We start from the raw sequence: 15,388 nt of genomic DNA on the forward strand, positions 1-15,388 counted from the left end.
GGGAAAGGAATGTAGCAGGTGTTAGTGGTAATAAAAATATCCAAATGCTGTTTCTCTGCCCCCCCTTTCCAGGCATTTGATGTTAATTCATCATGATTGAACATAATGTATATTTTATATGTTGTATGTCATGAAGGCTTCTAGCTTTACAATAAATTACTCACATACTTTAGAAATTCTGTTTAATCTTTGTGGCATCAAATGCCGCATACAGATGATTTTGTGGAAGTCTTCTTTCAGATTTCAATGTGAAGTATATCTATTGCTTCCAAAATAACCTTCCACCTCTGAAATGGATACGACACGCCTAATAATATTATGTCATGGAACTTTAAAGTGATGATCTTCACCCCTGAACCATATCTGATAATAGGCTATAATTTTTTAACAGCATCCATTAATATTTTCTCTGCCTTCAGTACGTTTTTTATTGGACATTGTGTGTGTGTGTTTAAAAATTATAATGGGAACTGAAGACAAATGTAAATTGTTCATGCATCCAAAATGAGGCAATTTTTTTCAGGATTTTAATTGGCTTTTTGGCATTGGGACATTCTTCCTTATCTTAAAGAAAATTGACACCTTCAAGCGTTGTTTTTCAAATGTGACTTTGAAGGATGCTTTTACCTCTGCAACTGATGAATTGGAAGTGCATCCCCTGCTTTCGCCTTTGTTTTCCGCCCCAGCATCTAGAGTTGGGGATACTGGGAAAGGGCTGGGCTTTTGGGGGGGGTTGTTAAAGAGTGAGATGGAACAAAGCCCCTAAGTCACAGCAAGGTCCTCCCGGCGAGGCTTAGCTTCCTCGCCTCTCATTGCAAAAAGTAACCACTGGTTTAAAACCAAAAATTAAATGGTCAACATAGCAAAAAACGACCCCGGCCCCCTGCCTAAACTTGGCTTTGTTTGTTTCGTTTGTGCTGTGCGATCAGTTCGATTCGGAGGATGGGAGAGAAGGCGGAGGAGGAGATTGTTATTGCAGGTTCTCTTTAAATTAAAAAAAAAGGGTACCTCTTTTGCACTGTGACTGTTTCCTGCTTCTGGGGTGTGTGTGTGTGTGTTCTCGGGAGCAGGAAACAGGAGCTGCAAAACCAAGGGAAGCGAGTGCGAGGCAAGAGGCTATACCAGGCCAGCCAGGAATGAGATTTCAAAACATTTCCTCCTCCTTCCAGAAATGTGATCGCCGTTTTCTTTGGGCAACGGGGAGGTGTGGCGGAGCATCCTTAGGCCACAGAAGGTGAAGCCACCACGTGGGACGCGTGGCGGTTCTGCCAGCCTGATGATGATGGCACACTTCGTGGCGTGAGCCCTGGGGGAGGGGGAGAGAAAGAGAGAGAGAGAGATCGGCTGGATCTCGAGGAGGGGGAAGAGAGAGAGAGCCACCAAAGAGGGGGGAGGAAGCCCCTGAAGAGAGCCTCCCCCCTCCCCCCAGCAAGCACCCACTTCTACAGCTGCTAAGGATGGAGGATCTTTCCCCACCAAGCGGGGAGGTGATGTAAGTCCAACCCTCCCCACACCCTTAACCTCGCCGCCTCCCTGCAAGAATAACCGGGGGAGGGGGGTGTCGGGGGAAGGGGGGAGGGCGGGGGGAGGTGGTTGCATAAGGGGCGGGGGGGAGAGCATCCGTGGGGGCAGCCAGGTGGTGGTGCCTCCCCACCAACGCGCTCTCCCACCGTTGCGTCCTCCTGGGGGAGAGGATGATGATGATGACGAGGCTGTTCACGGGAGAGAGGGGAGAAGGTCCCCCCCTCTAACTCTGGGGTGGGGGCATCGCAGGACAGCCCGCTCAGCTGGGGGCTCCGGGGCCTCGGCCCAGCGCCTGGCCGGCGGAGGCGCTTCCTTCCTTAAACAGACAAGATCGCCTTCCTGGAGCCAGGCTCGCTCCATCCCAGTTATTTGTGCGATGCTTGCCCCCCCCCCCAGCATCTGTGTGGCGAGCCCCCAGCACTCCGTGCCCTAGATCTGCCCCTTTTGATCTCCCCCCCACTCCCTATCTGCTTCGCTTGCATGCTGACCCCTCGCAGCTCTGCTCCCCCCACTCTTAGCTATTCCTCAGATCTGCTGACCAACCGCCCCATCGTCCCCAAGTGCCTGCTGCCCCCTTAACTTCGCATTCTACTTCCCGCCCCCCATCAAGCCCACCCTTTCCCCCTTCTCCTCGTCCAACTGCAGGCCAGGTGCTGCTCTCCCTCAACACCCATTTTCCACAGGGAATTATAGGATTGCAAGTTGGAAGGGACCCAGGGGAGGGTTGCATGCTGCCCCCTGGCCCAGTTCCACATTGTTCCCACTCTGGGTTTTCTTCCCAGCTTGTTTACCCCACCTGGCCAAGCCCTGTTCCGGTTGCTTAATGTCCCCCTGATAAACTGCACCCGCTCTCTTTAATAGGAAGCTGCCTTATACTAAGTCAGTATTGTCTACACTGACGGGCAGGATTGAACCTGGGACCTTCTGCATGCAAGGCAGATCCTTTCCCACTGAGCTACAGCCCTTTTCCCTGACTCTCCCGCGTTCCTTACCTTCCACCCTGACTTCATTTGCATTTCCTGCTCCTTGGGATCTGTGCTGCACCACATCCTAACTGCATTCTGGCCTCTGTGCCCCCCTGGCTGCCCTAATCTCCTACCAAGAATTAGGAATTAGGCTCCCACATTCACATTGTATTTGCTAGACGGCTGTTTTCATTTCCATCGCTGCTCAACTGTGCATACCCCCCTGGATCAGGGCCTCCTCCATTCACCTGCCCATTCAAATCGAATTGCATTCCCAGTGACTCCCTGCACCCATGCTGTATGCTGGTTACTATCCCGCTGTGTCCCATAAACTGTATTTTGATTCCCTTACCCTAGACTTGCTCCCTTCTTATCTAATTGCTTGCTATTCTCCTTGTCCCAGAGATCTGTAGCACCATTCCAGTCCCATCGGACTTCAGGGAGCATGCTACCCCCCCCAAAAAAAATCCATGCAATTGCATGATGGATATCCTGTTTGGTTGCTTCCATTTTCCCCTATCCTGCTGATTCACCCCACTCCCAGGAACTTATTTCAGTTCTTCCATTTAAAAAAAAAATATTGACCCTAAGCATATTCTCTACCTCTGCCTAATCAAATTGTGCAAAGCTGGGTTTGGGGCTCACCCTTTGGAATTTGATTTATGAAGCAATAATAACAGAGAAGACTGCCTCTGAGTACATACAGAGTACATATGCCCCACCAGTGAGTAGCCACTGCTTGTCCCTACGTATTGAGGATGATGGAACTTCGCCCCAGCCAACCATCCTGCTGGGTCTGCGATAAACAGGCCCCTCTGTTGTTTTCCTGTGGTTTTGCATCTGTTCCTTAGTCATATGTATTGTTGAGCATTGGTAATATTGCCTTGTAACAGAAAAGGTGGGAGGACTGAGCTGGTGTGCTCAAGGACTGAGTGTTTTGTCTCTGAATCCTTCATCCCTGTGTTCTCCCATTCCCCACCACCCAGCTCCCTAAACATCAGACTTCTGCGATCCCTATCACCCACAGCATGGTCCCTTGCCAGGGTTTAATGCCAGTGCCCCAATCTCAAGAGGTGACCTTAGTTATATCCTTCCCTGGGTGGGAAGGCAGGATGCAAATTTAACAAATAAATAAAAGGGTGTAGCATTTACTAAACAGTGGTGCTAAATTATGTTTCCTACTCTGTTGCTCTTAAGCGGTGATCTGATGGGGCACAATCTGCTGGGAATTTCTCCAATACAGCCCCCCATTGAAATGAATGGGATCTTCACAATACAATCCTCTGGATTATCTTTTCAGTGCTGGGTCTGTGCAACATGTAAAGTAATAGATGAGAATGCCTTTGCACATGTGCAGAGGGCTCATGGTAGGCCCTCCATGCATGAGCAGTCAGAGGGAGGCATAAAAAGGTAAAGGGACCCCTGACCATTAGGTCCAGTCATGACCGACTCTGGGGTTGCGGCGCTCGTCTCGCTTTACTGGCCGAGGGAGCCGCCGTACAGCTTCCGAGTCATGTGGCCAGCATGACTAAGCCGCTTCTGGCGAACCAGAGCAGCGCACGGAAACGCCATTTACCTTCCCGCCGGAGCGGTACCTATTTATCTACTTGCACTTTGACGTGGTTTTGAACTGCTAGGTGGGCAGGAGCTGGGACCGAGCAACGGGAGCTCAACCTGTCGTGGGGATTCGAACCGCCGACCTTCTGATCAGCAAGTCCTAGGCTTTGTGGTTTAACCCACAGCGCCACCCGCGTCCCTAGAGGGAGGCATAACTGCATCCTAAACTTTCAACATTTTCATTTTTTCTGTCTTATATTTGAATGAATTCTTAAACATTCATTGCCTGCCCCAGCTGTGGTCTGAGGCGACCAGTGAGGTCTCTGGAGCATTTTCACATTGTCCCTGATTATTATTATTATTATTTATTATTATTTATTGAATTTATATACCGCCCTATGCCTAGAGGTTTCAGGGCAGTTCACAAAATAAAATCAAAATAGAAAAACCTCAAAATACATAATCAAAATAACAATAACCACAACCCAATAACACCCCCCCCCAAAAAAAACCACCCAACATTTTAAAAGAGCATAGGATGTCAATCAAATCAACCAAAGGCCTGGTTAAAAAGGAACGTTTTTGCCTGGTGCCTAAAGATGTATATAATGAAGGTGCCAGGCAAACTTCCTGGGGAGAGAATTCCACAGAGAAGGAGCCACTGCAGAAAAGGCCTGTACTTTTGTTGCCACCCTCCGGACCCCTCGAGGAGGAGGCACATGAAGAAGCGCCTCAGAAGATAGTCTCAGGGTCTGGGTCTTCTTCAGCAATCACCCATAGCCGAGTAGGTTCATATAGAAAGAGGTGGTCCTTAAGCTACTGCGGTCCTGAGCCATTTAAGGGTTTATAGGTCAAAACCAGCACTTTGAATTGGGCCCGGAGACTAATTGGTAGCCAGTGCAGTCGGACCAGGATCAATGTAATATGCCTGAGTTCATCTGGCACATTTTGAAGGGTGAAAAAGTGTTTGCTTTAGTGGTTCTGTCCCATGTTTAAGAGACAACCTTCTACAGCAGTGCTGTGCTAGATTTTTTTTTTTTTTTAATTTTTAAGTGCAGCGTTCTTTCCCCTGCATGCATTGTGTTCACCTCGTTGATCATGGCCACATAGGGGAAATGGAGCATTTATGGTTTTAACATGAAATCCTCTCGAACATCTTCCCACTTAGTGGCTACTAGTGGGATCTGCAACAAAAGCTTGTGTCTCCTGTCCTGGGCGCCAGTCAGCCCTGCCCTGCCCTCCTCTGTTCCAGCATGCGAAGCTGTAATAGACTCAAGCAGCCCAGTTCCCCTCTTTCCCTTCCCTTTTCAATGTTCTGTTTTTCCATTTCAAGTCGGCATTCATCATTCCATGGCTCTTCTTGGTTACACAGAGTATTCCCAGTCCTCATTAGGCTCTTTGTTGTGTAGTGTTCTTGAGGGCATTTTTCTTTGGCTACGCTTGTCGTTCCCCCAAACGCCTTGATAACCTTCCTATTGTTTATCAATGGCCCCATTATGGATCCCTTGCAGTTGGCTGGCATGAGGGGTGGTGGTGAAAGGAATTTGCTATCAGAAAAAAGCGACAGGATGAAGCAGAGCAGAATAGCAGTCCTCTGTGTAGGAAAGTTTTAAGCATCGGAGCTGGTTCATGAAAAGAGGCAGCTGCCTTGCGTGCTTCCAGGCGGTCTCCTCTGGCCTGGCCTGATCTTCAAACCCGACCTTTGGGCTGTGCCATCTGTGCACCGAATCTACAATGCCATGCGGAAGAGGAATTCTCGGCAGCTACCCCAACCATTATAGAACTTCATATGTTATGCAGCAGCAAATGCATATTTGGGCTGTGTATGTGTGTGGACAGCTCTGGCCAATCCAAGACTCCCTTGGCATGTGAACTTGTGTGGAGTATAAGCACATTTCTTGTATATCTTTTGTGTATAGCACCAAGTGCATTTTTTGCGTGCATAACACATGAAGAGAAAGCGAGCATGGACAAGTCTGTGTGGTTTCTTCTTTCACATCGTGCAGGATAAAAAGGTAAAGGGACCCCTGACCATTAGGTCCAGGCGTGGCCAACTCTGGGGTTGCAGCGCTCATCTCGCTTTATTGGCCAAGGGAGCTGGCGTACAGCTTCCGGGTCATGTGGCCAGCATGACTAAGCCACTTCTGGCGAACCAGAGCAGCGAACGGAAACGCCGTTTACCTTCCCGCCGGAGCGGTACCTATTTATCTACTTGCACTTTGATGTGCTTTCGAACTGCTAGGTTGGCAGGAGCAGGGACCGAGCAACGGGAGCTCACCCCGTCGCGGGGATTCGAACCACCGACCTTCTGATCGGCAAGTCCTAGGCTCTGTGGTTTAACCCACAGTGCCACCCACGTCCCTTACCGTGCAGGATACTGACTGCAAAATGTAGCATTCTGAGAAGGTTGGCTGCTGCTGCTTCTTCTTCATCTTCTTCTCTCATTGTGAAAATGTGAAGTTTCTAGATCTTGTGACTGTGTGACTGTCAATAGAAAGAATATGAAGAAAGCTTAGAGAACTTAGTACATAGATAGATATACTGTATGTATACATATGAATGGGATGTTGTTGTTCAGTGACCATTACAGCTCTTTCAGTCTGGGAAAAGTAACTGCTCTTGAACCCTGGAAAGCCATGACCCGTCCGCGTAAATAGTACTGAGTTTACATAGTCTGCTGGTCTGACTTCCTGGGTTCCTCTGCCCACACTGACAAGTAGACGCAGAATCAATTATAACGAACTGTGCAAATGTAATGCAGACATTCTGTTTCATGAACTTTTATTGAAGGCTTCAGAATCCAGCTTTCCTTGGTCCAGAATTTTACCCTGCCAGATTCTTGGGTACAGGACATCCTGTCTGGGCCAGGATTAGGGGCTGGTCTACGTGGCCCCATGGAATCCTTCCCAGCTCAGTGATTTTAGGTAACACTGTGTACCAGCTGCTCTTAGAAAACAGTGTCCCTTCTGGCTGTGTTCCTTTCTGATGGGACTAGAGCTTCTTCCTTCTGCCAGTTACTTGGCTGTGACGAGGAAGATCTTTGCCTAATTGCTTTCAATTCCCTGGCCATCGTTCTTTTTCCATTTCGCGGCTGAAACAGCATTGGGCAGAAGGAGCGGAGCTGATTCTAGGGAGAGAGAGAGAGAACAACAACTCCAAAAGGTTTCACAGCCTATAGGTGCCGATATGTCACATTCCCAGGTCCGCTAGAGCACACAGAGCACACAAAGAAAGGTGCCTTATAGCAGGTTAGATTATTTGTCTATCTAGCTCAGTTTGCCTACACTGACTGGCAGCAGCTCTCCAAGGTTTCTGGCCTCTGATCCCCCAACCTGGCACTCTCCAGATGTTTTACATTACAACTCCCATCAGCCCCAGTTAGCATGGCTACCATGGCTGGGATGGATGGGAGTTGTAGTTGTTTGGGGAGCACCAGATTACGGAAGGCTGGCCTACACTGGATGGCCCAGGAGGAAAGCAGAAAGAGTGAGAAAGGGACCAAGATAAAATGAAATAAATTAAAATGTTGCGCTGCCACACATACCTATGAAAGTAGAACACTGCCTTATCCCACGTCAGGCTGCCTATCTATTTAGCCTGGTATCTGCAGACTCTAACAAACTCTGGCAGTGGCTTTCCAGGGTTTCCAGCAAAAGTCTTCTCCATCATCTGCTACCTGATTGTTTTTGCTAGAGGTGTTGGGGATTGAAGCTGGGGCCTTCTCCATGTAAGCAGGTGCCGTTATCCCTGGGGATGGACAGATGAGTCTGTTTCTGACCCATGCCACTGCTCCATGTGTTCACTCATAAATTTGCTTTGTCCCTGATTCTACATTAATGCTTGATTTGTGTGGGTGGGTGGGGGGGATAATCCGCACAAAAAAAATCACATTTTAATATGCGTTTTTAAAACACATTTCCTCTTGAAACATGTTTAGAAATGCAGATTTTATCTCAAAATGAGATTTTTTTTAAAAAAAACTTTTTTTTTTTGAGCTGAGAACTGCATCAAAGCATTTGGAAAAGTGCACAGTGCAGCTCAGAACAGAGCTATTCATTAGCCCAATAGTTGTGGATCTGGTCAGTCTGTATCAGGATTTGCAAACATTAGATTCCTCAAGCACCCCTGAACTGTGGTTCCTTCCTTCCTAATTTAAGACTTGGAACAGCATCTTGCCTTGCTTTGTTCCTTGTTCTCGTCCCTCCCCCTTTTAATGTTTGGTCTTCCAGGCATGGGTGGCGTTCCTCTTTTATGTTGTTAATGATGCATTTCTATTCTATATATGTGCGTGGGCTTTTATTTAATTGAATGCATTTAAATACTAATTCTTTTGGTAACCACAATTCCAACCCCCCCCTCCCCAAACAGAAAAAGGCACGTTAGAGAATAGGAAAAAAATGGAACGTAGAAGGGAAATAAATTATCTGGAACAAGAAATGGTATATAGGGGGGAAACCCTTCAAAAAAAACCACACCCCATTCCTCTTTGCTTCTCTGAATTTCAGTTTTCTTTGCCTGGGATTAGCTGGGAAATATATCTCCTTATTATCAACTCAGCTTGTTAGGCAGGCGATTGGGCTAGCCGTTGATTTAATTTAGATATGTTTTGCTTAACGCTTCTGACAGTTCCTTCACCCACCCATGGGATTTTCCCCATGCCAGAAAGGAGGCCATGTGACATGCAGGACTCTGGGAAGCCAATATATCCAAGTCCCATCTTTGCTAGGAAGTTGTTTGACAGCCTTGAGCAAGTCACTTGGACTTAGTTGTCTCTCTCCTCCCCTCTACCTGTCACTTTGTAAAATGATCATAATAGCAAATCATCACAAGTTGAATGCACACACCATACATTCAACTTGCTTGGCTTCCCCCAAATAATCCTGGGTAGTGTAGCTTGTTAAGGGTCCTAGGAATTGTAGCTCGGGGGGGGGGGGTTAAACTCGTGTTCCCAGGATCCTTTGGGTGGGAGCTTTGTTCTTTAACTGTGTGGTGTGTATGCAGTCATAATGAGAGCAGTGGGCTGATAAACTATCAGCCTTTTAATTGATTAATAACTTTGCTGCTATATATAGGTGCTTTTAGAAATACTGAAAAGAGGTGCAAGAAGTTATTTGCACGCCCCCTTTCGCGATACAAACCCATCCAAGGCAGTTTTCAAGCAATGCAAAAATACATAAAATAAAATAAAAGCCCACAGCAAACGAGAGAGAGATGAATCCTTCCTACAGGGAAGTTAGTGGTAGGCTGAATTAACCAAACATAGCACTCATAGCCTTCTTGATTTTTTATCTTGTTCATTTGGAACTCCAAGTAGTTTCCCACTTTTTTAAGCACATGGGTGACATTTCTCTCCATCCCCATGAGACAGAAAGAAGGTGGTCACAGAAACTGATTTTTCAAGAGACCTGGGTGAAGGTCAGATCCCTAGAATTACCATATCTAATGCTCACCCTTTTTTTTGGTCAAATGACGTTGCGAAAATTAAGGTGCGCATTAGATTCTGTTAAGTTGTGGGTGAACATATCAGACGACACAGCGATTCTTCAAACAGCTCTTGTTTATTCACAGGCCAGAACAGAACTGAACTGAAGGGTTCAGCCAGCCTGCTTATATAGAGCTCCAGTACAACGCAACAGTAACCACTTTCTGTAACTATCCAATCACTGAACGTCACTTTCAATCCCCTATTTGCATATGTGGACCTGAGTGAAAACTATCTACAGTATCCCCCTGCTGGCCCAGGGTGAGAACTTCAGTACATAACAGATTCGATGGCACATTTACATTCTCCAGCAAATGCTCTTTTTTTTTTTTTTTTGCTTCGAGGTTCTGAAAACTGATGGCGCATTAGATTCAAGTAAATACAGGGTAATAATACCTGTACAAGCCTCCAAAAGCCCATAGAGCTGAAAGAGGAAGTGGGAAAGAGAGTCACTCTCCCAACTTCCTCCTTTGGCTCTATGTACTTTCAAGGGAGAGGGTTAAGAAAGGCAATTGCCCTCATGGCCATTTAGGAAGGCTTAGAGGTTAGGCTTTAGGATAATAACATGAGAGCAAAACGCAGCCATCCTGTGGGTTTTGGAATTGACTTTGGATTTCTCTCTCGTTTTTAAATTCTCCTCTCTCTGTTTTGGATTGCCAGTTTTTACCAGCCCTGCTCTTCTGCATCCACTACCAGCATGACATGGAGGAATTTAGCAGGAGAAGCTAAACTTCTAAAGTACAGTCATACCTTGGTTGTTGAACGCCTTGGTACTTGGACGTTTTGGCTCCCGAATGCCGCAAACCCGGAAGTGACTGTTTCGGTTTGCGAACTATTTTTGGAAGCCAAATGTCCGACGGAGCTTCCTGCAGCCAATCGGAAGCTGTGCTTTGGTTTCCGAATGTTTTGGAAGTTGAATGCTCTTCCGGAACAGATTCCGTTCAAGAAGTGCGTGTGGCCGCTGAGGAATAAATGGGAAGTTGGCAGCCCATTGTTCACAGTTGCCATGGCAGGATACGTGGCTCCTCTGCTGTGTGATTATGGAGCCGCTAGGCCTTGACCCTGTGCTGCAACTGAGGCTTTCACTGCTGCCCCTTATTGTGCCCACAGCTCTTTCCGCCAACCCACCCAGCCTGGTGCTCAGCTTGCCCCACTGCTTCAGCAGTTGGAGTCCAAGAGGGGACATCCATCTGCCTGGCTTCTGGCTCAGAAAGGAGTTGGTTTCATTTATTGGCTGGTGACGGATGAGAACCCTGTACATCCTCAGAGGCACTTGCTACAGCCAACATTTGTGGACTGAGCCCTGCCCAAGAAATCTGCGTTAAACTCCCTTTTTAGCCAGCTCTGACCCGCCCCCTCTATGCTGGAGTCCTGAGCTGCCCCCGCGTTCAGTTGTTTCAACACCATACATGGTCCGTCTCACTCCCAAAGCTTCCAGGCAGCAAAAGCTTCCTTATCAAAATGTCTCTGGAAAGGGAGAGTCTCTTTCAGCTATTTTACTTATTATTATTTTTTGGGGGGACGGGCTGTAGCTCCAGAGTCAAGCACATGAGAAAGGCCCCGGGTTCAGTCCCTGGTACCTCTAGGTAGAGACGGCAAAGACCCCTGCCTGAACCCGGAGAGAGAGCCATTGCCAGGCAGTGTAGACAATGGTGAGCGTCCTTTCCTCCCTGTGGCCGACCAGATGGGAAGCCTGCAAGCCAGGGAGCTGAGTGATTCCCAGCCACTACCTTCCAAGAATTTCTCCATTTCTCTTTTTTAAAGCCTTCCAAGTTGATGGCCAACACTGCCTCTTGTGGGTGTGAATTTTGCTCAGCAGTGTGAAGAAGTACAATTTCACTTTTACGTCTTTCACTTTCTCCTTTGTTATCATTACCTTTCTCTCTCAGTATTCTATTATTATTTCTCTTAATATTATTTCTTACTGTGTTTGGGTAAGGAATGCCCTCCTACCAGATGTCAAGGAAATAAACAACTATCTGACTTTTGGAAGACATCTGAAGGCAACCGTTTTTAGGGAGGTTTTTAATGTTTGCTGTTTTATTGTGGTTTTTAATATCCTGTTGGGAGCCGCCCAGAGTGGCTGGGGAGGCCTGGCCAGATGGGCAGGGTATAAGTAATAAATGATGATGATGATGATGAACAGTTTGAAGGACCCTGTGTGAGATACAGGGAAGGGAAGATCTGCCAGGGTGAGAGGCTGGGGTGCTCCCAGGTGACAGCTGGCAGGGTACATCTTTTTCTGTATGGGACAAAAGTTAAGGTACCCTTGTGAGATAGAATCTTGTATTCTTTTGTGTATCTCTTGGCTTCTTTTTTCCTTTCTATTATTCTTCGTGTGGGTTAGCTTGTCTTGTACAGTGGCACCTTGGGCTAAGTACTTAATTCATTCCGGAGGTACGTTCTTTACCTGAAACTGTTCTTAACCTGAAGCACCACTTTAGCTACTGGGGCCTCCTGCTGCCGCAGCGCCACCGGAGCACGATTTCTGTTCTCATCCTGAAGCAAAGTTCTTAACCCGAGGTACTATTTCTGGGTTAGCGGAGTCTGTAACCTGAAGCGTATGTAACCTGAGGTACCACTGTATTGCATTGTGGAGAAAATTTAATAAGACTTTTTTTTTAAAGTACTCTTTCACAAAATGCATGTAGTGGGTTAGCTCAGTTGGTAGAGCATGAGACTGTTAATCTCAGGGTCCTGGGTTCAAGCCCCACATTGGGCAAAAAGATTCCTGCATTTCAGGGGGGTGGGGTTGGACTAGCACTAGATGAGCCTCTTGGTCCCTTCCAAGTCGACAGTTCCATGATTCTATGAATGTAGAGCTTCACAGAAAGATACTTCTGTTTTGGCCTTTAGTGGCACAAGTCGTCCCAGGTTAAGCCCCCAGTATCTCTTGGTAGCGAAAGACCCTTGCTTGAAATCCTTGAGAGCCAACTGTCAGTCATTGTAAATAAACAGTAGCACGGTTAGGTGACCTGATTTGGTATCAGCAGTTTTCTATCTTCCTTATCTGCACTGATAGTAAGTACAGAGCCAGTAGCTGGTAACTACTCCAGATTTTGTTTCTCATCAGACGAGGGGGTGTTCTTGTAAATGTGGCGGAAGATTCATTCATTCGTTCATTGCAAAAATGCCCCAGCTTTTTCTGTTTTTTTCCTGAATGGCGCCTGCAGCCTCGTTTTTCTAACAAATACACCCACACCATCCACCTTAAATGCGCTGTTACGCCGTCCAAGTTGCTGCAACACAATTTGGACTCCCACCTTTTCCCTGCTTTTTCCAAATCTGATACCAGATTTCCCTTTCTTTGCTGTTGAGAGCTTTTTCCTCTTTTTTTAAAAAAATCCTGTCTGCGTGGTGTTTTGTTTTCCCAGTTTGTGGCTATGACTGTTAAGTTCTGTGTTGTATGAGCTCGCCATCTGTGTGTTGGGTTGATTGATCCACCTTCTCCCTCAGCGTCTGATAGCTGAGAAGTCTCACTCAGTGGTTATGTCACAGATTTCCCTTTTCACTTTAGCAGGGAGGCATTCAAAACAGACGGTGAAGGAATATGTGTGTGTCTTTCTATAAGGAAGTGTGCAGAGGCAGCTGCATCATGAAATGGGGCAAAATGGCTGCCTTGGGTATCAGGTGTTGGGGTGCTGCTAAAGGAAGGGTGGGGAATCCTTTTCAACCTGAGGGCCACAGTTTCACAGGGGCAAGCTTCTGGGGGCCACATCCCTAAGGTAGGTGGGGCCAGAGGCAAAAAGGGGTGGAGCCATGGGTGTGACTTACCTTTGTGTAGTAGGCTACATTCCAGCCATGCAAAATCCAGAGCTACACACATACATCTCCATCCAGGAAAGCAAAAGCCATTCTTAAAACCCAAGGATGCTTAGCTCTGTTTCTTCCTTGTTTTGTTTTATTAAATTTACTAGCAGCCATGCACCTGGTGTTGCTTGGGAAATCTAAGCCCCCTTCCGCCAAATCAGTGCTGTTTTGAAATCAGTGGTTGAAATTATTGCATTTTTGAAAGGTTCAGTCTGCCATCTTGATTCAAAATGGCTTCCATTTGTATCCAAAAGCCTGCTCCTTGTTCTGAGGAACCAACATGCGAAATTTGGTTGCGATATCTTGAGAGATGTACAAATGCATGGCAGACAACTGATCAAAATCTATATTTTATTATATTATTTTATTTTATTTTATTTTATTTTATTTTATTTTATTTTATTTTATTTTATTTTATTTTATTTTATTTTATTTTATTTTATTTTATTTTATTTTATTTTATTTTATTTTATTTTATTTTATTTTATTTTATTTTATAATAATTTGTCTTTACCCTCCTGTATTCCAGGTGAAAACTATCCCCCCAGAGCACTTCACAACAATTAAAGCCAGCTCTCAATGCCACTGGCAGATGCTGTGCAATGTGCATAAATGAAAATAAGACACAGGCTTCCAAACTATTTTTGAAAAAATAAAAATTCCCAGACAAAGGGGAGGAAAAAGCTTAGAAGAAGGAGCCATGCTGTGCTGTGTCTCACTCCTGTTTCTTGCCATCTCCCATAGCTGGAGTTTGCCAGGCACTGGCGTTTCCTGCTAAATGCCCGTCTGTCCCTGATTGTGCCATGGACTCCATGTTTGAAGATGACATCAGCATCCTTACCCAAGATGCTTTGGTCCAGGAGGATGACTGGCTGGACAGCCCCAATACCGACCTCTCCAGCGAGATGTGTTCTGCCTCCCACTTTGCTCTCATCACGGCCTACGATGACATCAAGAACCGCCTGACAGGGCTGGAGCGGGAGAACGCTAGCCTGAAGCGGAAACTGAAGATGTATGAGATTAAGGTGAGTGGCGGTTTGTAGATGCCTTTGCTCCTGTTTGGTTTCCTGGTGATCTGTTAATGGTTCGATGGGTCAAACCTGATAGGTAGCACAAGTGGCTGATATTTTAAATAAATAAATAAGATTTCATTAGCCTTCTCTGCTCCCAGTCCTTTATAATTTTCCAGAGAAGTGCTGCTCTTGATGCTCAAAATGGGAGAACTAAGAGGGAGCAGGGCCTTTTGGATAGCAGCCCCCAAACTCCAGAATACCCTGCCAAAGGAAGACTGGTCTTTGCTCAACTTCATGTTTAAATATTTTTAATGGGCATTTTCTTTGAAATTGATGATCAAGGACTTCGAGACTGCAATCCAGTAAACATGTACCTGGGTGCAAGTCCCACTGAAGTCTTACTTCTGGGTAGGCATGTAAAGGTTTCCCGCTGCAAAAAAATGTGCAACACCTTTATGGCTGCTTTTGATAATTCTTGTACATCACCTACTTGTTTTTATCAGTCTTCTGTTCAAGGCACCAGTGTGGCACAGTGATTAGAGTGTTGGATTACAGCCAGTGAGGTCTGGGTTCAAATCCCCCCCTTGGTCATGAAAATTCCTGAGTTGACCTTGCATCAGTCATACCCTCAGCCAAATCTTATCTCACAGGGTAGTTGTGAAGATGCTTTTTTAAAAGGTGTTGTTCTTTTTAATTTGGTATCTTGATTCATTTATTTTAGTAGTGCTGTTGTTCCTTATGTTTTTACTGTTGATTTTAATGCTGTTGCTGTTTTTATTGTTTAGGTCTGTTGTACATTGCTGAGGGGGAGGTAATTGCAGAAAGGTGGCATAAAAATATTAAAACAAATTTAACATTGGAGGGGGTGAAGGCAATGCATGCTGCTTCGAGTTCACTGGAGGAAAGGTGGGATAGGAATAGAATAAATAAATAAAATTAACAGCTCCTTTTATGAGAACCAGTGTGGTGTAAGGGTTAGTATGTCAGGCTTGAACCTGGGAGACCAGGGTTCAAATCCCCACTCAGCCATGAAGCTG

The 15,388-nt window shown here is 46.1% G+C and overlaps 1 protein-coding gene across 2 annotated transcripts in view; it reads left to right on the forward strand.

Moving 5' to 3' along the window:
* The first annotated feature begins 991 nt into the window (after positions 1-991).
* TBKBP1 (TBK1 binding protein 1) overlaps positions 992-15,388 on the forward strand; it is a 57,563-nt gene continuing 43,166 nt past the window's right edge. For both annotated transcript variants that reach the window (XR_014541011.1, XM_083583028.1), the window contains exons 1-2: positions 992-1,492; positions 14,083-14,363. Coding sequence is in view for 1 of the 2 variants with exons in the window: in XM_083583028.1 (XP_083439154.1) it covers positions 14,142-14,363 (222 nt within the window). In the remaining variant the exon portion in view is untranslated. The remainder of the gene's footprint in view (positions 1,493-14,082; positions 14,364-15,388) is intronic.

Source organism: Podarcis filfolensis, assembly GCF_964270895.1.
Source record: "Podarcis filfolensis genome assembly, chromosome: 13".
Classification (NCBI taxonomy): Eukaryota; Metazoa; Chordata; class Lepidosauria; order Squamata; family Lacertidae; genus Podarcis; species Podarcis filfolensis.